The sequence below is a fragment of the Taudactylus pleione genome, unplaced genomic scaffold (assembly GCF_031769625.1).
Source record: "Taudactylus pleione unplaced genomic scaffold, aTauple2 ptg001412l, whole genome shotgun sequence".
Lineage (NCBI taxonomy): Eukaryota > Metazoa > Chordata > Amphibia > Anura > Myobatrachidae > Taudactylus > Taudactylus pleione.
This window is the reverse complement of record NW_028285812.1, coordinates 1,537,571-1,563,599: the sequence shown is the minus strand read 5'-3', so window position 1 is coordinate 1,563,599 and position 26,029 is coordinate 1,537,571. Positions and strand designations below refer to the sequence as shown.

Genomic DNA, 26,029 nt, shown 5'->3' with positions numbered 1-26,029 from the left:
TGTGGCCACCGTTCATCAATACACTACAATGTAACATGGCCACCGTTCCCCTATACACTACAATGCAATGTGGCCACTGTTCCCCTATACACTACAATGTAACATGGCCATGTTCCCCTATACACTACAATGTAATGTGGCCAACGTTCCCCTATACACTACAATGTAACATGGCCACCGTTCCCCTATACACTACAATGTAACGTGGCCACCATTCCCCTATACACTACAATGTAATGTGGCCACCGTTCCCCTATACACTACAATGTAATGTGGCCACCGTTCATCAATACACTACAATGTAACATGGCCACCGTTCCCCTATACACTACAATGTAATGTGACCACTGTTCCCCTATACACTACAATGTAATGTGGCCACCGTTCCCCTATACACTACAATGTAATGTGGCCACCGTTCCCTTATACACTACAATGTAACGTGGCCACCGTTCCCCTATACACTACAATGTAACATGGCCACCGTTCCCCTATACACTACAATGTAACGTGGCCACCGTTCCCCTATACACTACAATGTAATGGGCCACCATTCCTCCTATACACTACAATGTAACGTGGCCACCGTTCCCCTATACACTACAATGTAACGTGGCCACCGTTCCCCTATACACTACAATGTAACATGGCCAGTGTTCCCCTATACACTACAATGTAACATGGCCACCGTTCCCCTATACACTACAATGTAACATGGCCACCGCTCCCCTATATACTACAATGTAACATGGCCACTGTTCCCCTATACACTACAATGTAACATGGCCACCGTTCCCCTATACACTACAATGTAATATGGCCACCGTTCCCCTATACACTACAATGTAATGTGGCCACCGTTCCCCTATACACTACAATGTAATGTGGCCACCGTTCCCCTATACACTACAATGTAATGTGGCCACCGTTCCCCTATACACTACAATGTAATGTGGCCACCGTTCCCCTATACACTACAATGTAATGTGGCCACCGTTCCCCTATACACTACAATGTAACAAGGCCACCGTTCCCCTATACACTACAATGTAATGTGGCCACCGTTCCCCTATACACTACAATGTAACTGTTAGGATCTGCGGTTAAGCAGATCATTTTAGTTTGTACGGAGACACTACGGTCATTCTGGTCTGTCTGTGTGCTGATCTCATGTGTTCAGTAATTGCTCTCTGTCTCTGTACAGTATCAGCTGCACACTAATTGATTATCTTGTCTGTGTGCACAGGCCAGGTGCAGGAGTCTGTCATTAGACCGGCTTACAGGGCATGCTTGGATTGGGCCCTGTATCTGTTACATTGTAGCCAATCCTTCACTCCATGCCGGTGATAGCGTTCCTCGTGTTTCCAGTTGTGCCAGTCTCCTGTAATACAGTCGAGTTCCTGAGTCCAGGTTGCCATACGAATTCTCTGCCGTTTGTTCCATCCAGGCGGCACGTTCCGCATTGCACCTGCTGTGTGCTGCTTGTCTCATCTAGACAGCACACTGTGCATCACTGCCTCTGCCGTTGTCATCCCAGTAGTATCGAGTGCACCCACGTCCTGGGGCGCATGTCAGCGTCCGGTGGCTTGTGTCAACCTGGCGACATTAGCCGCATCTCAGCATTCTGAGTACGTAACCCAGTGTACCAACACCAGTGTCAACCCGGCGACATTGGCCGCACCTCAGTGCCTAACTGCACAATCCAGCGTACCAACGCCAGTGTCAACCCGGCGACATTGGCCGCACCTCAGTGCCTAACTGCACAATCCAGCGTACCAACGCCAGTGTCAACCCGGCGACATTGGCCGCACCTCAGTGCCTAACTGCACAATCCAGCGTACCAACGCCAGTGTCAACCCGGCGACATTGGCCGCACCTCAGTGCCTAACTGCACAATCCAGCGTACCAACGCCAGTGTCAACCCGGCGACATTGGCCGCATCCCAGCGTCATAGTACACAACGTAACCAGAGACTTTCCAGCCCTCAAGGCTACCACACAGCTCAAAGGCTGCATCTCATCCTCGGGTCACAGGCCGCGACTAGCCAAGGCAGACCAGACCTCCAGTCAGGGCCGGATTAAGGTGGGGGGGGGGCGATAGGGGCAGTCATCCCTGGGCCCCAATTAGCAGTGGTGCAGCCGGTGGCAGGAGAAGAGCCGGGACACAGAGCGGATAGCGGCGGTGGCGTCAGGAGCAGCGATTCAGGCAAGTTGTGTTTTTTTTCTGTGTGTGTGTGTAAGGGGCACTGCATATGTGTGTGTGGGGGGGGCGTTTCAGGGGGCGCTACTAGGCTCAATGCATAGGGGAGACTACTACTGGGGGCAAAGCATAGGGGGACAACTACTGGGGGCACTGTATAGGGGGGACTACTATGGGGGACAATGCATAGGAGGGACTACTACTGGGGGCAATACTACAGGGGGCACTGAATAGGGGGGCTACTACAGTGGGCACTGCTACTGGGGACATTGCATAAGGGGCACTACTACAATGGGCACTGCATAGGGGGGGACCATTACTGGGGGCACTGCTACTGGGGACATTGCATAAGGGGCATTACTACACTGGGCATTTCAAGAGGGGCCCTACTACTGGGGACATTAAGGTGAATAAAAGGGAAAAAAGGCGGAAAGGTTTATTACAGTACAGGGTGTATAACAGTACAGGTATATAGGCTGGAAGGGTGTATTACAGTACAGGTATATAGGCTGGAAGGGTTTATTACAGCACATGTGTATAGGCTGGAAGGGTTTATTACAGGATAGGTATATAGGCTGGAAGGGTGTATTACAGTACAGGTATATAGGCTGGAAAGGTTTATTACAGGACAGGTATATAGGATGGAAAGATTTATTACAGTACAGGTATATAGGATGGAAGGGTTTATTACAGCACAGGTATATAGGCTGGTCGGGTGTATTACAGGACAGGTATATAGGATGGAAGGGTTTATTACAGCACATGTGTATAGGCTGGAAGGGTTTATTACAGGACAGGTATATAGGCTGGAAAGGTTTATTACAGGACAGGTATATAGGCTGGAAAGGTTTATTACAGGACAGGTATATAGGATGGAAGGGTTTATTACAGCACATGTGTATAGGCTGGAAGGGTTTATTACAGCACAGGTATATAGGCTGGAAGAGTATATTACAGCACAGGTATATAGGATGGAAGGGTATATTACAGCACAGGTATATAGGCTGGAAAGGTTTATTACAGGACAGGTATATAGGCTGGAAAGGTTTATTACAGGACAGGTATATAGGCTGGAAAGGTTTATTACAGCACAGGTATATAGGATGGAAAGGTTTATTACAGGACAGGTATATAGGCTGGAAAGGTTTATTACAGTACAGGTATATAGGCTGGAAAGGTTTATTACATTACAGGTATACAGGCTGGAAAGATTTATTACAGGACAGGTATAAAGGATGGAAAAGTTTATTACAGGACAGGTATAAAGGATGGAAAAGTTTATTACAGGACAGGTAATTAGGCTGGAAAGGTTTATTACAGGACAGGTATATAGGATGGAAGGGTTTATTACAGTACAGCTATCTAGGCTGGAAAGATTTATTACAGGACAGGTAATTAGGCTGGAAAGGTTTATTACAGGACAGGTATATAGGATGGAAGGGTTTATTACAGGACAGGTATATAGACTGGAAGGGTTTATTACAGTAACAGGACAGGTATATAAGCTATAAGGGTGTATTACAGTACAGGTATATAGGCTGGAAGGGTTTATTACAGGACAGGTATATAGGCTGGAATGGTTTATTACAGCACATGTGTATAGGCTGGAAGAGTGTATTACAGCACAGGTATATACTGTAGGATGGAAGGGTTTATTACAGCACGTGTGTATAGGCTGGAAGGGTTTATTACAGGATAGGTATATAGGCTGGAAAGGTTTATTACAGCACAGGTATATATAGGCTGAAAGGGTGTATCACAGTACAGGTATATAGGATGGAAAGATTTATTACAACACAGGTATATAGGATGGAAGGGTTTATTACAGGACAAGTATATAGGCTGGAAGGGCGTATTACAGTACAGGTATATAGGCTGGAATGGTTTATTACAGCACAGGTATATAGGATGGAAAGATGTATTACAGCACAGGTATATAGGCTGGAAGGGCGTATTACAGCACAGGTATATAGGCTGGAAAGGTTTATTACAGGACAGGTATATAGGCTGGAAAGGTTTATTACAGGACAAGTATATAGGCTGGAAACGTTTATTACAGTACAGGTATATAGGCTGGAAGGGTTTATTACAAGACAGGTATATAGGCTGGAAGGGAGTATTACAGTACAGGTATATAGGCTGGAAGGGTTTATAACAAGACAGGTATGTGGCCGGAGGCAGGCCACACAGGGTTAATGGCTGCCACAGCACTGAAGGGGTTAACCCCAGTGCTGTGCCGCCATTTTTAAAAGGACAAAAAGGCGCCAGGCGCCCATTGTAAATGTATACTCTGCGCTACGCGCTGAGTGTTGATAAGTGTGTTTTTAATGTTTTATATGCAGCGGCCTGGACTTGATGCACTGGGGGAGTGTAGGTAGAGTGTGCCATGGCCGCTGCGGGACAGGGAGAGCCAGATCCCACTGCGACCAGCGCTGAAACAGTTACGGTCCCAGTGAGGACACAGTTTAAAAGCACACTGCACATGGTTTATGATAAACTGTATCAAAATATATATGTATTTCTGTAATGCACTGCAGCTGATCTGCAATGCATTAGTGCATGAAGCAGAGTATATTTAATAGGCTATGCACTATATGGTAAATGTATATTTTGTAGAGAAAATGCACTTATTGAATATATGTCTGTATAAGAGATGACCAGCCTCTGTGTCTGCAGATACTAGCAGGAGGTCTGATGAATAGGGTGACTGGAAGTTCTCTGTGTGATGGTGTCATATAGCCAAACACTACATGTACAGAACTTACTTTGAAAAGACAATTTGTTGTTAAGAACCTTTTGGATGTCACTGAATGTGTTAAGGTTGGAAATGCCAAACTGACTGATAAGGATGAATGTCATTTACTATTTCCTGTGACATGTTATACCAACATTATAGGAGACAGTATAATGTATGATAAATCAGTTTGTGTTGGTGGATTAGGAAGGAGGATATTGAGAGACTCCTTTGAAATGTAATATGTTGTTTAATTTATGTTTTCTGAGCTAGAATGATTGGCTAGAAGGAGCACAGGGTGGATTTGCCCCCCTGTGATGTTGTGTGTAAGAATGACATAAAAAGAGGGACTGTGAGCCCTGTATGTGGTACAACCCTGTAACTTCTATGAGGAGGAGACCTGCTGATAAGATTCCTGTATGTGGTACATCTTTGAAAATCCTTTGTGGAGAATTGCTGTTTGATTTCTGTGTGATATTCCCCTTCAGACGGAAGGGAAGGTCTTCTTTAAGACATTGAGCAAATAAACACCGTTTGCCTTTTACTTCAACTGCCTCAATCCTGCGACCAACAGAATTGCGCCAAAACGCTATTCCGTTCTCCTGCTGTTCTGGGTAAGAGCTCAGCGTCTCCAAGTTCAAGCCCTCTGCCAGCTACCGTGCAGACCTGGTCCATTGCGAGGGATCAGGTGGGAACAGCCGACACCAAACAGGAGGTGTGTCCGCAGTTAGTCAAAAGCATACGCAGCAGAAGTGGTTCCAGGTTCCGAGGCAGGAGCCTGAGTGTACCTAGTAAGCGGTTCCAAACGCCGATGGTAGAGTTTGGTGGTGGCAGCATCGTTAAACGCCCACGGCGCAGTGGGCGGAGTCAGTGACAGGCGGTCACTGACGGTGAGTGGGAGTCCAAAAGCGCTAACCCGTGACCAGGGACGGCCTAGGCGAAAGGCGTCCGGTCACAAGGTATATAGGCTGGAAGGGTGTATTACAGTACAGGTATATAGGCTGGAAGGGTTTATTACAGTACAGGTATATAGGCTGGAAGAGTTTATTACAAGACAGGTATATAAGCTTGAAGGGAGTATTACAGTATAGGTATATAGGCTGGAAGGGTTTATAACAAGACAGGTATATAGGCTGGAAGGGTGTATTACAGTACAGGTATATAGGCTGGAAGGGTTTATTACAGTACAGGTATATAGGCTGGAAGAGTTTATTACAAGACAGGTATATAAGCTGGAAGGGAGTATTACAGTATAGGTATATAGGCTGGAAGGGTTTATAACAAGACAGGTATATAGGCTGGAAGGGTGTATTACAGGACAGGTATATAGGCTGGATGGGTGTACTACAGGATAGGTATATAGGCTTGGCAGCAGTACAATCAGTCAGGCCAGATATTATATCTGACCTGATACATACAGTATAAGACCTACATGCATACCATTACCAGTCCTTGTGCTGAGTAACTGTGCGCGGGGGTAACACCTGGAGTAATGTCACAGTACTATGATCACACAATAACTACTGACAATACACTCATTTACGCTATTAGTGGCCAATATTACATGGGGCCTATCTGCAGACGTCTCTGCTCAGTTACTGGCCAGGTCTAAATGAATGATCCCCGTAGATGTTAACATGCAGCTATTAGGGGGGCGCAGCCTGGTACCTGTGCGAGAAGGGCGGGGTCGTAGTGTTCAGTATAGCACCAGTCACTCAGACATCTTTTCTGCGTCCCACAAATATCTGTAAGGTCGGCCTGCGGGGTCTTGGACCCTCTGAAATCCTGCAAGGAGACAAGGCGGAGGCACGGTTACTGGTTACTGCTAGTCATCAATTTACACTCGCACACATATCCACGGACACACAGGGTGACACAGTGTACACTCATATCCCGGGACACACAGGATGACACAGTGTACACTCATATCCCGGGACACACAGGATGACACAGTGTACACACATATCCCGGGACACACAGGATGACACAGTGTACACTCATATCCCGGGACACACAGGATGACACAGTGTACACTCATATCCCGGGACACACAGGATGACACAGTGTACACTCATATCCCGGGACACACAGGATGACACAGTGTACACTCATATCCCGGGACACACAGGATGACACAGTGTACACTCATATCCCGGGACACACAGGATGACACAGTGTACACTCATATCCCGGGACACACAGGATGACACAGTGTACACTCATATCCCGGGACACACAGGATGACACAGTGTACACTCATATCCCGGGACACACAGGGTGACACAGTGTATACACACATATCCCGGGACACACAGGGTGACACAGTGTACACTCATATCCCGGGACACACAGTGTATACACACATATCCCGGGACACACAGGGTGACACAGTGTACACGCATATCCCGGGACACACATGGTGACACAGTGTACACGCATATCCCGGGACACACAGGGTGACACAGTGTACACACATACATATCCCGGGACACACAGGGTTACAGTGTACACACACACACACACACACACACATCCCGGGACACACAGGGTGACACAGTGTACACACTTGTCCTGGGACACACAGGGTGACACAGTGTACACACTTGTCCTGGGACACACAGGGTGACACAGTGTACACACACATCCCGGGACACACAGGGTGACACAGTGTACACACACACATATCCCGGGACACACAGGGTGACACAGTCTACACACATATCCCGGGACACACAGGGTGACACAGTCTACACACATATCCCGGGACACACAGGGTGACACAGTGTATACACATATCCTGGGACACACACGGTCACACAGTGTATACCCATATCCCGAGACACACAGGGTGACACAGTGTACACACACACTCATATCCCAGGACACACAGGATGACACAGTGTACACACACACAAATCCCGGGACACACATGGTGACACAGTGTACACACATATCCCGGGACACACAGGGTGACACAGTGTATACACATATCCCGAGACACACAGGGTGACACAGTGTACACACACACACATATCCCGGGACACACAGGATGACACAGTCTACAAACATATCCCGGGACACACATGGTGACACAGTGTACACACATATCCCGGGACACACATGGTGACACAGTGTACACACATATCCCGGGACACACATGGTGACACAGTGTATACACATATCCCGAGACACACAGGGTGACACAGTGTACACACACACACATATCCCGAGACACACAGGATGACACAGTCTACAAACATATCCCGGGACACACAGGGTGACACAGTGTATACACATATCCCCGGACACACAGGGTGACACAGTCTACACACACGTATATCCCGGGACACACAGGGTGACACAGTGTACACACACACATATCCCGGGACACACAGGGTAACACAGTGTACACACACACATATCCCGGGACACACAGGGTGACACAGTGTACACACACACATATCCCGGGACACACAGGGTGACACACTGTACACACACACACATATCCTGGGACACACAGGGTGACACAGTGTACACACACACATATCCCGGGTCACACAGTGTACACACATATCCCGAGACACACAGGGTGACACAGTCTACACACACATATATCCCGGGACACACAGGATGACACAGTCTACACACATATCCTGGGGGACACAGGGTGACACAGTGTATACACACACATATACCCCGGGGCACACAGGGTAACACAGTGTACACACATATCCCGGGACACACAGGGTGACACAGTGTACACACATATCCCGGGACACACATGGTGACACAGTGTATACACACATCCCGGGACACACATGGTGACACAGTGTATACACACATCCCGGGACACACAGGGTGACACAGTGTATACACACATCCCGGGACACACAGGGTAACACCGTGTACACACATATCCCGGGACACACAGGGTGACACAGTCTACACACACGTATATCCCGGGACACACAGGGTGACACAGTCTACACACACGTATATCCCGGGACACACAGGGTGACACAGTCTACACACACGTATATCCCGGGACACACAGGGTGACACAGTGTACACACACACATATCCCGGGACATACAGGGTGACACAGTGTACACACACACATATCCCGGGACACACAGGGTGACACAGTGTACACACACACATATCCCGGGACACACAGGGTGACACAGTGTACACACACACATATCCCGGGTCACACAGTGTACACACATATCCCGAGACACACAGGGTGACACAGTCTACACACACATATATCCCGGGACACACAGGGTGACACAGTCTACACACATATCCTGGGACACACAGTGTGACACAGTGTATACACACACATATACCCCGGGGCACACAGGGTAACACACATATCCCGAGACACACAGGGTGACACAGTCTACACACACATATATCCCGGGACACACAGGGTGACACAGTCTACACACATATCCTGGGACACACAGGGTGACACAGTGTATACACACACATACCCCGGGGCACACAGGGTAACACAGTGTACACACACACATATCCCGGGACACACAGGGTAACAGTGTACACACATATCCCGGGACACACAGGGTGACACAGTGTACACACATATCCCGGGACACACAGGGTGACACAGTGTATACACACATATCCCGGGACACACAGGGTGACACAGTGTATACATACATATTCCGTGACACACATAAGTGGACACACTGTGCCTTGGCACACAGTTCAGGTGGAATATTTTGGGAACATATTTTTCTTCTCATCATATATTTTAGGATATTACACATTAGACATTTTGTTATTCTCCCTGTAACTATTGTCGGACCCTTTGCTATTTGCCTTTTATCATCGCTGATTACACATGGAAAAGAAAATGAAAAAGCAGTTCTGGTCGGTTCCCACTGCCGGCTCCATCCATCACTAGCGCAGGACGGGTAATCTCTGAGCCCAACATTATATTGTAACCAGCTGGGAACCGGCCGAGCTGCACCGATCCGCTGCCAAGCGGCCCCTTCCCCTCATTGCTTTATGGCCCCATAATGGGAATATTTGTATTGTTAGGTTATGCTTTTCCCTGTCCTGCTAGTAATTATGTGCAGCCTGTGAGTTATTTATAGGGAGGGTCCGGGCTGCATGGATGACAGGTGTTTACCACCAGTGTCTGAGCTCTTCCAGCCAAATGCACACTGGGGGCAACTGGCCACCTACTGCACGGTCACTGAGATATGGGGGGCACGGGGGACGCGATACACAGAGCCCCGCTTCAGTCACCGTCACATACAATATGTTTATTAGATCCCCGGCACAGATTCTCTATCTGGAAATGCAGCTGGTGCTCCCTGCACGCGCCTGGTCACCGCACACAGCGCCCAACTGGACGCACTGCCGATTTGTGACGTAGTGGGGCGATGTGTTGCTACTGCCCATGCGTCTAAGTCACACTGGGCATGCGCCCCGATGTCGGGCACATGCATGAAGAAGTGTAGTGAGAATTAGGGCGTATGTAGGTGGTGACGGGGGTGACAGCGCAGCACGGAGATGGTCCGACTTATGGGCGTATTATGGGAGCGTCGCGTGTGTCACTGATCGTGGCTGCGTACACAGACGCTCCGCCACTCACATAAGCACAGCCGCTCACATAGGAGGCCGCACACTGACGCACAGCCGCTCACATAGGAAGCCGCACACTTGCGCTCACATAGGAGGCTGCACACGGTCGCACAGCCGCTCACATAGGAGGCCGCACACTGCCGCTCACATAGGAGGCCGCACACTGTCGCACAGCCGCTCACATAGGAGGCCGCACACTGCCGCTCACATGGGAGGCCGCACACTGCCGCTCACATGGGAGGCCGCACACTGCCGCTCACATGGGAGGCCGCACACTGCCGCTCACATGGGAGGCCGCACACTGCCGCTCACATGGGAGGCCGCACACTGCCGCTCACATGGGAGGCCGCACACTGCCGCTCACATGGGAGGCCGCACACTGCCGCTCACATGGGAGGCCGCACACTGCCGCTCACATGGGAGGCCGCACACTGCCGCTCACATGGGAGGCCGCACACTGCCGCTCACATGGGAGGCCGCACACTGCCGCTCACATGGGAGGCCGCACACTGCCGCTCACATGGGAGGCCGCACACTGCCGCTCACATGGGAGGCCGCACACTGCCGCTCACATGGGAGGCCGCACACTGCCGCTCACATGGGAGGCCGCACACTGCCGCTCACATGGGAGGCCGCACACTGCCGCTCACATGGGAGGCCGCACACTGCCGCTCACATGGGAGGCCGCACACTGCCGCTCACATGGGAGGCCGCACACTGCCGCTCACATGGGAGGCCGCACACTGCCGCTCACATGGGAGGCCGCACACTGCCGCTCACATGGGAGGCCGCACACTGCCGCTCACATGGGAGGCCGCACACTGCCGCTCACATGGGAGGCCGCACACTGCCGCTCACATGGGAGGCCGCACACTGCCGCTCACATGGGAGGCCGCACACTGCCGCTCACATGGGAGGCCGCACACTGCCGCTCACATGGGAGGCCGCACACTGCCGCTCACATGGGAGGCCGCACACTGCCGCTCACATGGGAGGCCGCACACTGCCGCTCACATGGGAGGCCGCACACTGCCGCTCACATGGGAGGCCGCACACTGCCGCTCACATGGGAGGCCGCACACTGCCGCTCACATGGGAGGCCGCACACTGTCGCACAGCCTCTCACATAGGAGGCCGCACACTGCCGCTCACATAGGAGGCCGCACACTGTCGCACAGCCGTTCACATAGGAGGCCGCCCACTGTCGGACAGCCGCTCACATAGGAGGCCGCACACTGTCGCACACCCGCTCACATAGGAGGCCGCACACTGCCGCTCACATAGGAGGCCGCACACTGCCGCTCACATAGGAAGCCGCACACTGTCGCACAGCCGCTCACGTAGGAGGCCGAACACTGCCGCTCACATAGGAAGCCGCACACTGCCGCTCACATAGGAGGCCGCACACTGCCGCTCACATAGGAGGCCGCACACTGTCGCACAGCCGCTCGCATAGTAGGCCGCACACTGCCGTTCACATAGGAGGCCGCACACTATCGCGCAGCCACTCACATAGGAGGCCGCACACTGCCGCACAGTTGCTCACATAGGAGGCCGCACACTGACGCACAGCTGCTCTCATAGGAGGCCACAGGCTGACGCACAGCTGCTCACATAGGAGGCCGTACACAGATGCACAGCCGCTAATATAGGAGGCCGCACACTGACGCACAGCCGCTCTCATAGGAGGCCACAGGCTGAAGCACAGCCACTCACATAGGAGGCCGCGCGCTGACGCACAGCCGCTCACATTGGAGGCCTACACTGCCGCACAGCCACTCACATAGGAGGCCTACACTGACGCACAGCCTCTCACATAGGACGCCGTACACTGATGCACAGCCACTCACATAGGACGCCGTACACTCACGCACAGCCGCTCACATAGGAAGCCGCACACTGACGCACAGCCGCTCACATAGGAGGCTGCACACTGATGCACAGCCGCTCACATAGGAGGCCGCACACTGCCGCTCACATAGGAGGCCACACACTGCCGCTCACATAGGAGGCTGCACACTGCCGCACACAAGCTCTGACCTTACTCAGGAATTGCTAACTTCAGCGCACACTATGGCATCGCACACCCCTGTAACGGCGTTTAAACACACTGACACGCCTGTGTTTCGCTGACCACCCCCCTGTCACCACCCACGAATGGCACTTCCTGTCAATCACTGTGCAATAGGTCTGTGTGGTACTGTTGCAGTGGCCGGTTCACGCACATGGATTGCGATGCATATGCATGCGCAGTACGTAACAATCGGCTCTTTGCGTGCGTAATCGCATTCACGATCGGTAATAAATCAGGCCCTCAGTCAGTCAGTGCCCAAGATCTCCCACACCAAACCCCCTGACAACCATCATCAGTGCCCAAGATCTCTCACACCAAACCCCCTGACAACCATCATCAGTGCCCAAGATCTCCCACACCACACCCCCTGACAACCATCATCAGTGCCCACGATCACTCACACCAAACTGCCTGACAACCATCAGTGCCCAAGATCTCCCACATCAAACCCCCTGACAACCATCATCAGTGCCCACGATCACTCTCACCAAACTGCCTGACAACCATCATCAGTGCCCAAGATCTCCCACATCAAACCCCCTGACAACCATCATCAGTGCCCAAGATCTCCCACACCACACCCCCTGACAACCATCATCAGTGCCCACGATCACTCACACCAAACTGCCTGACAACCATCATCAGTGCCCACGATCACTCACACCAAACTGCCTGACAACCATCATCAGTGCCCAAGATCTCCCACATCAAACCCCCTGACAACCATCATCAGTGCCCAAGATCTCTCACACCAAACCCCCTGACAACCATCATCAGTGCCCAAGATCTCTCACACCAAACCTCCTGACAACCATCATCAGTGCCCAAGATCTCTCACACCAAACCTCCTGACAACCATCATCAGTGCCCAAGATCTCTCACACCACACCCCCTGACAACCATCATCAGTGCCCAAGATCTCCCACATCAAACCCCCTGACAACCATCATCAGTGCCCAAGATCTCTCACACCAAACCCCCTGACAACCATCATCAGTGCCCAAGATCTCCCACACCAAACCCCCTGACAACCATCATCAGTGCCCAAGATCTCTCACACCAAACCCCCTGACAACCATCATCAGTGCCCAAGATCTCTCACACCACACCCCCTGACAACCATCATCAGTGCCCAAGATCTCCCACACCAAACCCCCTGACAACAGTCCTGAAAAAATGTGGCCAATTGGAAGGCATGAAATAAATAATAATAATAATAATGATAATAATGTGTTATACCTTGTTCTCCTCCTCTGTGTCCTGGTTCTCTACACGAGCGCCCCCTGTAGGTGGAAAATGTGAGCAGCGATCAGAATTCAGCTAAATATTTATCTGTATTATTATTTAGACATTTGCATAACGAGGACATAAAACACCTAATAGACATAACAGCAGGACGTCCCCAGCACTGCATGAACACTAATCACACTACCAGCAGGCCTCAAACACCCGAAACACATCCCCTACCTGAGCCATCGCACGCCCTTTTCTCATACATTTTGCGGACACTCCAACTCCGGCTCATGTCTCGTGCAAACGCCGCTGGGTTGTCCCAGGGAATGTGACCGTCTTCCCTCAGCATCTTCCCTGGACCCTCCAGTTCCCCAAACTCATCAAATCCGCTCAGTGTTAGACTCTCAAATGTAAGAAGCTTAAATGCTCTTGTGATTTCTTCCAATGACAGCCGCCCTGTACAATAACAGAGATGAGGAAATGATAGTGAACAATCACACTAAATCACCTGTGTGCACTAGTTACCTGTGCTACAGTAGTGAATGATCTATCTGCGCTATTAACTTGTGTTGTTGTAGTGAATGATCTATGTGCACTAGTTACCTGTGCTGTAGTAGTGAATGATCTATGTGCACTAGTCACCCGTGCTGTAGTAGTGAATGATCTATGTGCACTAGTTACCTGTGCTGTAGTAGTGAATGATCTATGTGCACTAGTCACCTGTGCTGTAGTAGTGAATGATCTATGTGCACTAGTTACCTGTGCTGTAGTAGTGAATGATCTATGTGCACTAGTTACCTATGCTGTAGTAGTGAATGATCTTTGTGCACTAGTCACCTGTGCTGTAGTAGTGAATGATCTATGTGCACTAGTCACCTGTGATGTTGTAGTAGTGAAAGATCTATGTGCACTAGTTACCTGTGCTGTAGTAGTGAATGATCTTTGTTCCCTAGTCACCTGTGATGCTGTAGTAGTGAATGATCTATGTGCACTAGTTACCTGTGCTGTAGTAGTGAATGATCTATGTGCACTAGTTACCTGTGCTGTAGTAGTGAATGATCTATGTGCACTAGTTACCTGTGCTGTAGTAGTGAATGATCTTTGTGCACTAGTCACCTGTGATGCTGTAGTAGTGAATGATCTATGTGCACTAGTCACCTGTGCTGTAGTAGTGAATGATCTATGTGCACTAGTTACCTGTGCTGTAGTAGTGAATGATCTTTGTGCACTAGTCACCTGTGCTGTAGTAGTGAATGATCTATGTGCACTAGTCACCTGTGCTGTAGTAGTAAATGATCTATGTGCACTAATCACCTGTGCTGTAGTAGTAAATGATCTATGTGCACTAGTCACCTGTGCTGTAGTAGTGAATGATCTATGTGCACTAGTCACCTGTGCTGTAGTAGTGAATGATCTATGGGCCTGATTCAGAGCGGGACGCTATTTGCGAACGGACGTTCAGAAAAAGGGGCTGGCTATTTAAATTGAGCGCTCGCTCTTTGCGGTCTGTTGACGCCTCTAATGTCTGAGCGAGTGAACGAAATATGCGCTCGCTTTTTTGTAAAGACGCCCCCTGGCCGCTCGCATCCAACGTCATCTCCGCTATTTATTAGATTAATCGAGTACATAGAAAGGCGTATGAACTGCTCGCAGTGCTTGTGGTAGGATTTTCCTACCGCAATCATGCGAACAGTTCAGGCTAAGAAACAACCAAGTGACGTGGTCGATGACGCTGCTTTGTTAATTATGCACACCCTTAAAACGCCGGTTTTGACCTTTTGGCACGCCTGCGTTCAGATCTCCACTCCCCGTTTTCAAGCACCTTCCCCTGTTACCACCCACAAACTCCTCATTCTGTCACTCAAATTAGCAGGCATTCGCTATTTTGCGAACACACAATTTCCGACTGCACTGACTGGTTCGCGCAAGCGTACTAAAACCCATACGCATGCGCAGTTGTGCGAACATCGCTCAGAGCGGCCGCTTACGAGCGGCTCTGAATCAGGCCCTATGTGCACTAGTTACTTGTGTTGTTGTAGTAAATGATCTATGTGCACTAGATACTTGTGTTGTTGTAGTAGTGAATGATCTATGGGCCTGATTCAGAGCCGGACGCAATTAGCGCTCGCTCGTCCAGAAAATAGGGGTGGCTATTCAAATCAACCATTCGCTCTTTGCGGTCTGTTCACGCCTCTATGTCTGAACGAGCGAACAAAACTTGCGGTCGTTTTTTGAAAAAATACGCCCCCTGGCCGCTCGCATCCTACGTCATATCCGCTATTTATTAGATTAATCGAGTACATCGACCAGCGTATGAACTGCTCGCTATTCTTGTGGTTGGTTTTTGCTACCACAATCTTGCGAGCAGTTCTGGCTATAAAATAACCCAGTGACGTGGTCAATGACGCTGCTGTATTAATTATGCACACCCTTAAAATGCCCGTTTTGACCTTTAAGCACGCCTGCGTTCTAATCTCCACTCCCCGTTTTCAAGCATCTTCCCCCGTTAACACCCACATACGCCTCATTCTGTCACTCAAAATAGCAGGCATTCGCTATTTTGCGAGAACACGATTTTCGGCAGCACTGACTGGTTCGCGCATGCGTATTACGATCCATACGCATGCGCAGTTGGGCACACATCGCTCGGAGCGAACGAGCGGCCGCTTACGAGCGGCTCTGAATCAGGCCCTATGTGCACTAGTCACCTGTGCTGTAGTAGTGAATGATCTATGTGCACTAGTTACCTGTGCTGTAGTAGTGAATGATCTTTGTTCCCTAGTCACCTGTGATGCTGTAGTAGTGAATGATCTATGTGCACTAGTTACCTGTGCTGTAGTAGTGAATGATCTATGTGCACTAGTTACCTGTGCTGTAGTAGTGAATGATCTATGTGCACTAGTTACCTGTGCTGTAGTAGTGAATGATCTATGTGCACTAGTCACCTGTGATGCTGTAGTAGTGAATGATCTATGTGCACTAGTTACCTGTGCTGTAGTAGTGAAAGATCTATGTGCACTAGTTACCTGTGCTGTAGTAGTGAATGATCTATGTGCACTAGTCACCTGTGCTGTAGTAGTGAATGATCTATGTGCACCAGTTACCTGTGCTGTAGTAGTGAATGATCTATGTGCACTAGTCACCTGTGCTGTAGTAGTGAATGATCTATGTGCACTAGTCACCTGTGCTGTAGTAGTGAATGATCTATGTGCACTAGTCACCTGTGCTGTAGTAGTGAATGATCTATGTGCACTAGTCACCTATGCTGTAGTAGTGAATGATCTTTGTGCACTAGTCACCTGTGCTGTAGTAGTGAATGATCTATGTGCACTAGTTACCTGTGCTGTAGTAGTGAATGATCTTTGTGCACTAGTCACCTGTGCTGTAGTAGAGAATGATCTATGTGCACTAGTCACCTGTGCTGTAGTAGTGAATGATCTATGTGCACTAGTTACCTGTGCTGTAGTAGTGAATGATCTATGTGCACTAGTCACCTGTGATGCTGTAGTAGTGAAAGATCTATGTGCACTAGTTACCTGTGCTGTAGTAGTGAATGATCTTTGTTCCCTAGTCACCTGTGATGCTGTAGTAGTGAATGATCTATGTGCACTAGTCACCTGTGATGCTGTAGTAGTGAAAGATCTATGTGCACTAGTTACCTGTGCTGTAGTAGTGAATGATCTTTGTTCCCTAGTCACCTGTGATGCTGTAGTAGTGAATGATCTATGTGCACTAGTCACCTGTGATGCTGTAGTAGTGAATGATCTATGTGCACTAGTTACCTGTGCTGTAGTAGTGAAAGATCTATGTGCACTAGTTACCTGTGCTGTAGTAGTGAATGATCTATGTGCACTAGTCACCTGTGCTGTAGTAGTGAATGATCTATGTGCACTAGTCACCTGTGCTGTAGTAGTGAATGATCTATGTGCACTAGTCACCTGTTCTGTAGTAGTGAATGATCTATGTGCACTAGTCACCTGTGCTGTAGTAGTGAATGATCTATGTGCACTAGTCACCTGTGCTGTAGTAGTGAATGATCTATGTGCACTAGTCACCTGTGCTGTAGTAGTGAATGATCTATGTGCACTAGTCACCTGTGCTGTAGTAGTGAATGATCTATGTGCACTAGTCACCTGTGCTGTAGTAGTGAATGATCTATGTGCACTAGTCACCTGTGCTGTAGTAGTGAATGATCTTTGTGCACTAGTCACCTGTGCTGTAGTAGTGAATGATCTATGTGCACTAGTCACCTGTGCTGTAGTAGTGAATGATCTTTGTGCACTAGTCACCTGTGCTGTAGTAGTGAATGATCTATGTGCACTAGTCACCTGTGCTGTAGTAGTGAATGATCTTTGTGCACTAGTCGCCTGTGCTGTAGTAGTGAATGATCTCAGACCCGCTCACTAGGATGCGTTGGCTTGTAGCTGGCCGATTTTCGCATTCTGATCATGTGTGCGCATTGCAGTGCATGTGCACGAACCAGTGCGAGAGATCGGGAAGCGTTCATTCGCTGCGCATAGACAGCCCAGCAGAGTGAGTGACAGGAGAAGCTGTTTGTGGGTGGTGACAGGGGCTGGCCATTAACAACGGGGGAGTGGAGGTGCACCTCGGAGATCCAACTTAGAAAATATAGTGGATCCCTTGACTCTGTCACATAATTCAATGATCAATGGTAGAGGGTATCTGTTCTTTACTGTAATATCATTCAAACCTCTATAATCTATACACGGTCTCAGGTCTCCATCTTTTTAGAAACAAAGAAAAACCCCGCTCCAGCAGGTAATGTAGATGGTCGGATAAATCCCTTTCTTACATTTTTTTGGATGTATTCCGACATGGCGTCGGTTTCTGGTAGGGAAAACGGGGAGGCATCTTCCCAGGTAATAAGTCGATAGGACAATCCCATTCTCTATGAGGAGGTAAGACGTTAACTGTCTTTCGAGAGAAAACATCGGTAAATGATTGATATTCTTTAAGTATAGATGGAAGCGCTAACGTCTGAATTTTTCTCACAGGTCGGATCTTCGGAAGACAAGACCCCTGGCATTCCTCACTCCATGACTGAACTTGCATAGTGTTCCAATCAATTCTGGGGCTGTGCTTACGCAGCCATGGGTATCTGAGTATAATCTCATGGGAAGCCTTGGGTATGATTAAGAAGCTGATATGTTCAACATGAAAAGCTCCAATACGAACTAGAATAGGTTGGGGTTTTTTTAGACACAGTTCCATTAAAAATAGGTCTACCATCAATAGAGGTCAAGGAGATAGCATGATCCAAGGTGACACAAGGAACTGGCAATTTATCTGCCAAACAAGAGGACATTAAATGTTCTGCTGCCCCAGAATCCACGAGGGCAGGTACAAATACAGGACTAGATTTAATGTCCAGAGCAATGGACAAAACTGAGTCATTATGCTTTGGGGACGGAAGTATTACTCCTAACTGAGTGTCCCCGAGACTAGTTAGGAACGGGCGTTTCCCGGCTTGAGGGTACAAGAAGCCACCAGGTGACCAGTGTCTCCATAGTATAGACAAATGTTCTTTTGAATGCGTCTCTATCGTTCTTTAGAAAGATGGGTATGATTAACCTGCATGGGTTCTTAATCTGTAAGAGAGGGAGGAGGACGGGTAGGAGAAGGTTAAGGATGAGGCCTGACACGATCAGCTCTGTGCATCTCAGCTTGGCGCGCTCTAAAGCGTATATCAACCTTGTTGCAGAGGGAAATGAGATCATTAAGACTAGAGGGTAAATCACGAGTGGCTAGATCATCCTTTATACGATCCGATAGTCCGTGCCAGAAAGCCGATGATAGGGCTTCTTCGTTCCATCTGAGCTCCGATGCCAACGTCTGGAACTGAGTGACGTAATGACTGACGGGACGGATACCTTGTTTCAGATTCATAATACTGGGTGAAGCAGAAGTGATTCTTCCGAGCTCATCAAAAATCCTCCTGAATGATGTCAAAAATTCTGGGTAATTATTCAGTAGCGGATCTGATCGCTCCCAGAGAAAGAAAACCCAATCTAAGGCTGAGCCGGACAACAGCGACACAATATAGCCCACTTTGGTTTTAGGAGTAGGGAAATTGGAGAGTTGTAAAGTAGAATGTACATCACACTGGTTGAGAAATCGGCGACACAGTTTAGGATTGCCATCACACTTGCCAGGTGTAGGTAAATACAGACGAGGAGGAGCTCCAGAGGCAGATTCCACAGAAGTGGAGACAGAAGTAACTGCAGGCATTTCTTGCACATACTGTGCTAATTGCTGTTGCATGGTCTCTAATCTTTCCAGGTGGGAAGCCATGCTTTGAATTAAGGGCCTGATTCAGAGCCGGTCGCTATTTGCGCTCGCTCGTCCAGAAAATAGGGGTGGCTATTCAAATGAACCGTTCGCTGTTTGCGGTCTGTTCAGGCCTCTAGGTCTGAACGAGCGAACAAAACTTGCGGTCGTTTTTTGGGAAACTACGCCCCCTGGCCGCTCGCATCCTACCTCATGTCCGCTATTTATTAGATTAATCGAGTACATCGAACAGGGTATGAACTGCTCGCTATTCTTGTGGTTGGTTTTTGCTACCACAATTTTGCGAGCAGTTCTGGCTAAAAAATAACCCAGTGACGTGGACAATGACGCTGCTGTATTATGCACACCCTTAAAACGCCCGTTTTGACCTTTAAGCACGCCTGCGATCTGTTCTCCACTCCCCGTTTTCAAGCACCTTCCCCTGTTACCACCCACATACACCTCATTCTGTCACTCAAATTAGCTTGCATTCGCTATTTAGCGAACAAACGATTTTCGGCCGCACTGACTGGTTCGCGCATGCATATAACTATCCATACGCATGCGCAGTTGGGCAAACATCGCTCGGAACGAACGAGCGGCCGCTTACGAGCGGCTCTGAATCAGGCCCTAAATCTGTTCTGGACTCCTGTCCAGTAGCCAAATCCATTAGGCCAGTGAAAACTGTGAAGGTGCGTACACACTGGGCGATGAAGTGGACAACTGAATGATAACAATATCGTTCAGTCGTTCACTATATTGTCCATTTTTTACACCAAAACAATGAACGATAATGACGATGCGCGTTCCTGCGGGTCGTTCGTCATTGTCGTTCATCGGGTAAACATGCAGGCCAACCTGACGATATCGTCAGATTGCTGCATGTTGGGGAATGGGGGAGAGAGCCGGGCGCTGAACGATATCGTTAATTATATCGTTCCGCGGGTGTGCTCAATGTCCAAACTAAAGTCAAGTAATAAACAAATTAATATACTGTATGTGGTAGGAGGGAACTGTAGTGAGTGGGAATAAACTAATGTACAGATCAGTGACAGAGATGAATGAGGTGAATCCAGATAGACTGTAACAGGGGTATTCAATATGGGAGCGAAAACATCGTTTTTGCATTAATATCGCACCTATGACGTCATTATCGCAGGTTTTAGTTTTACACCGTATTCAATTTGAAAGACTTTTCGCAGGTTCGAAAAGTCTTTGATAAAAAACGGGGATAACTTTTCACCATTGAATAGGTGTCCAAAGAAAGTGCAGAATTGGGGTTTAGGGGTGCAGGCTTAAAAAAAATAGCCTGCACCCCTGGGAATGACATTTAAAAAAGAACTGTGTCAAAAAAAGTTTTTAAAAAAATAGGGACACCCCAAAAAATGTATTTAATAATTGGGGTGAAAAAAAAAAAAAATGGGAAAAAATTGTTTAACAATAGGGAAATAGGTTCAGGGCTATTCTGCAAGTATGCGGCAGATGTATTCTAGAATAGATTTATAGCGGCAGGTGTATTCTAGAATAGATTATTAGCGGCAGATGTTTTCTAGAATAGATTTATAGCGGCAGGTGTATTCTAGAATAGATTATTAGCGGCAGGTGTATTCTAGAATAGATTATTAGTGGCAGGTGTATTCTAGAATAGATTATTAGCGGCAGATGTATCCTAGAATAGATTATTAGCGGCAGGTGTATTCTAGAATAGGTTATTAGTGGCAGGTGTATTCTAGAATAGATTATTAGCGGCAGGTGTATTCTAGAATAGATTATTAGCGGCAGGTGTATTCTAGAATAGGTTATTAGTGGCAGGTGTATTCTAGAATAGATTATTAGCGGCAGGTGTATTCTAGAATAGGTTATTAGTGGCAGGTGTATTCTAGAATAGATTATTAGCGGCAGGTGTATTCTAGAATAGGCTATTAGCGGCAGGTGTATTCTAGAATAGATTATTAGCGGCAGGAGTATTCTAGAATAGAATTATAGCGGCAGGTGTATTCTAGAATAGATTATTAGCGGCAGATGTATCCTAGAATAGATTATTAGCGGCAGGTGTATTCTAGAATAGATGATTAGCGGCAGGTGTATTCTAGAATAGATTATTAGCGGCAGGTGTATTCTAGAATAGATTATTACCTGCAGATGTATCCTAGAATAGATTATTAGCGGCAGGTGTATTCTAGAATAGGTTATTAGTGGCAGGTGTTTTCTAGAATAGATTATTACCTGCAGATGTATCCTAGAATAGATTATTAGCGGCAGGTGTATTCTAGAATAGGTTATTAGTGGCAGGTGTATTCTAGAATAGATTATTAGCGGCAGGTGTATTCTAGAATAGGTTATTAGTGGCAGGTGTATTCTAGAATAGATTATTAGCGGCAGGTGTATTCTAGAATAGGTTATTAGTGGCAGGTGTATTCTAGAATAGATTATTAGCGGCAGGTGTATTCTAGAATAGGTTATTAGTGGCAGGTGTATTCTAGAATAGATTATTAGCGGCAGGTGTATTCTAGAATAGATTATTAGCGGCAGGTGTATTCTAGAATAGATTATTAGCGGCAGGTGTATTCTAGAATAGGCTATTAGCGGCAGGTGTATTCTAGAATAGATTATTAGCGGCAGGAGTATTCTAGAATAGAATTATAGCGGCAGGTGTATTCTAGAATAGATTATTAGCGGCAGATGTATCCTAGAATAGATTATTAGCGGCAGGTGTATTCTAGAATAGATGATTAGCGGCAGGTGTTTTCTAGAATAGAATTATAGCGGCAGGTGTTTTCTAGAATAGATTATTACCTGCTGCGGCTATTTAAATCCCCTACTTTCAATTACAAGCTAAAATAGGGGTACCCATAGTGATCCCCCATGTTTTTACAACTTTAGTGGGGTCCTACAATTTTTTTAAGGAAAAATTCGTAACTTTACGCAAATCCAACTTCGCAGGCTCCCGTTTTCGTTAATTTCATATTGAATACGGGGATAAGGGGGCGCGCGCCCGATACTTTAACGCAGGTAAAAGCTCCGATATGAAACGTAAACTTCGACAGCGAAGTTTACGTTTCATATTGAATACCCCTCTAAGAGTGAAGTGGATATCCTGGAATGCTACGTAGTGGCTGAGAGGGATATCCGGAAAAGCTGTGATTATGGCTGAAAGGAGAATCAGGAAAAGCTGTGATTATGGCTGAAAGGAGAATCAGGAAATGCTGTGATGATGGCTGAAAGGGGAATCTGGTAATGCTGTGATGAGGGCTGCGCAGAAATGGGTTAACTGAGGAGACAGGTTCAGGCAGGAGTGGGTCTGGTGGAAGGTGCAGGGTGATCTCCAGCAGAGTGCAAGGCAAGGCAAAGCGGTGCAGGCTGCAGGGAGCCGAAGGCAGACAAGGAGCTAGGGGAAGCACCGGAGCACAGGTCTGGGAAACACGTTGTACTGGCAACTACAGGGCGCTCCAAACACCCTTAAACAGCCAGTAACAGAATGTGATAGGCCAGAGAGAGCAGGTGACCCACAGACGATTGGCCTGCTATGTCACATGGCCAAAGACAACATGGTGGCGCCCAGACAGCCGTGACACGGAGACGCCACTAGACTTACCCTTGCCAGGATGGCCCAACGCTGGCAGACCTCTGCGTACACGCAATGCCAGTCTCCACATGCTAGTTTCCCCGCCAGAAGGACTGCACCACAGCGCCCTCACCGGTAAGGACCGCAAACCTCCACGCCGCGAAAACCAGGGCGTGACATACAGTACAGTAGTGAATGATCTTTGTGCACTAGTCACCTGTGTTATAGTAGTGAATGATCTATGTGCACTAGTCACCTGTGTTATAGTAGTGAATGATCTATGTGCACTAGTCACCTGTGCTGTAGTAGTAAATGATCTATGTGCACTAGTCACCTGTGCTGTAGTAGTGAATGATCTATGGCCCTGATTCAGAGCCGGACGCTCTGACAGAGCGCTCGCTCTGAATCAGGGCCGTCCCTGCTCCTTTTTGTAACGGCCTCCTGGCCATTCACATAGCTGTGGGTGACCACCCACAGCTATAGCGAGCGGCCAAAATGACGGTCGCGATGGTCTTGACCATCGGGCTTGCGACGAGACCTTTGTGGTAGGATCTCGCTGCCGCAAGCCCTGGAGTGCTTTTGGCTCTATCAGAGCCAAAAGCACTCCCACTGACATCACTAGTGATGTCAGTGGGGCCGGCCCCAGACGGTAGGTGTTCCAATGGGAACGCCTCCGTCTGGGCAGCCACACCCCCGACACGCCCACCAAAGGGGGCATGCTGTCAATCACTATCGACAGCACGCCCCTTTTGGTGCGAGACGGCTTGGCCGTCGTTATTCGGGTCTCCTGCATGCGCATGACAGACCCGTGCTGTAGTAGTGAATGATCTATGTGCACTAGTTACCTGTGCTGTAGTAGTGAATGATCTTTGTGCACTAGTCACCTGTACTGTAGTAGTGAATGATCTATGTGCACTAGTCACCTGTGCTGTAGTAGTGAATGATCTATGTGCACTAGTTACCTGTGCTGTAGTACTGAATGATCTATGTGCACTAGTTACCTATGCTGTAGTAGTGAATGATCTATGTGCACTAGTCACCTGTGATGCTGTAGTAGTGAAAGATCTATGTGCACTAGTTACCTGTGCTGTAGTAGTGAATGATCTATGTGCACTAGTCACCTGTGATGCTGTAGTAGTGAAAGATCTATGTGCACTAGTCACCTGTGCTGTAGTAGTGAATGATCTATGTGCACTAGTTACCTGTGCTGTAGTAGTGAATGATCTATGTGCACTAGTTACCTATGCTGTAGTAGTGAATGATCTTTGTGCACTAGTCACCTGTGCTGTAGTAGTGAATGATCTTTGTGCACTAGTCACCTGTGCTGTAGTAGTGAATGATCTATGTGCACTAGTCACCTGTGCTGTAGTAGTGAATGATCTATGTGCACTAGTCACCTGTGCTGTAGTAGTGAATGATCTATGTGCACTAGTCACCTGTGCTGTAGTAGTGAATGATCTATGTGCACTAGTCACCTGTGCTGTAGTAGTGAATGATCTATGTGCACTAGTCACCTGTGATGCTGTAGTAGTGAATGATCTATGTGCACTAGTCACCTGTGCTGTAGTAGTGAATGATTTATGTGCACTAGTCACCTGTGATGCTGTAGTAGTGAATGATCTATGTGCACTAGTCACCTGTGCTGCTGTAGCAGTGAATGATCTATGTGCACTAGTCACCTGTGCTGTAGTAGTGAATGATCTATGTGCACTAGTCACCTGTGATGCTGTAGTAGTGAATGATCTATGTGCACTAGTCACCTGTGCTGTAGTAGTGAATGATCTATGTGCACTAGTCACCTGTGATGCTGTAGTAGTGAAAGATCTATGTGCACTAGTTACCTGTGCTGTAGTAGTGAATGATCTATGTGCACTAGTCACCTGTGATGCTGTAGTAGTGAAAGATCTATGTGCACTAGTCACCTGTGCTGTAGTAGTGAATGATCTATGTGCACTAGTTACCTGTGCTGTAGTAGTGAATGATCTATGTGCACTAGTTACCTATGCTGTAGTAGTGAATGATCTTTGTGCACTAGTCACCTGTGCTGTAGTAGTGAATGATCTTTGTGCACTAGTCACCTGTGCTGTAGTAGTGAATGATCTATGTGCACTAGTCACCTGTGCTGTAGTAGTGAATGATCTATGTGCACTAGTCACCTGTGCTGTAGTAGTGAATGATCTATGTGCACTAGTCACCTGTGCTGTAGTAGTGAATGATCTATGTGCACTAGTCACCTGTGATGCTGTAGTAGTGAATGATCTATGTGCACTAGTCACCTGTGCTGTAGTAGTGAATGATTTATGTGCACTAGTCACCT

General features: G+C 48.1%; 1 protein-coding gene across 2 annotated transcripts in view; it reads right to left on the bottom strand.

The window, feature by feature from the left end:
- The window catches only part of SPAG17 (sperm associated antigen 17), a 274,579-nt gene that overhangs the window by 85,854 nt on the left and 162,696 nt on the right, over positions 1–26,029 (bottom strand). For both annotated transcript variants that reach the window (XM_088463601.1, XM_088463602.1), the window contains exons 14-16: positions 14,094–14,315; positions 13,866–13,909; positions 6,602–6,718 (exon numbers count right to left, since the gene is read on the bottom strand). In XM_088463601.1, the coding sequence (XP_088319727.1) occupies positions 6,602–6,718; positions 13,866–13,909; positions 14,094–14,315 (383 nt within the window). The remainder of the gene's footprint in view (positions 1–6,601; positions 6,719–13,865; positions 13,910–14,093; positions 14,316–26,029) is intronic.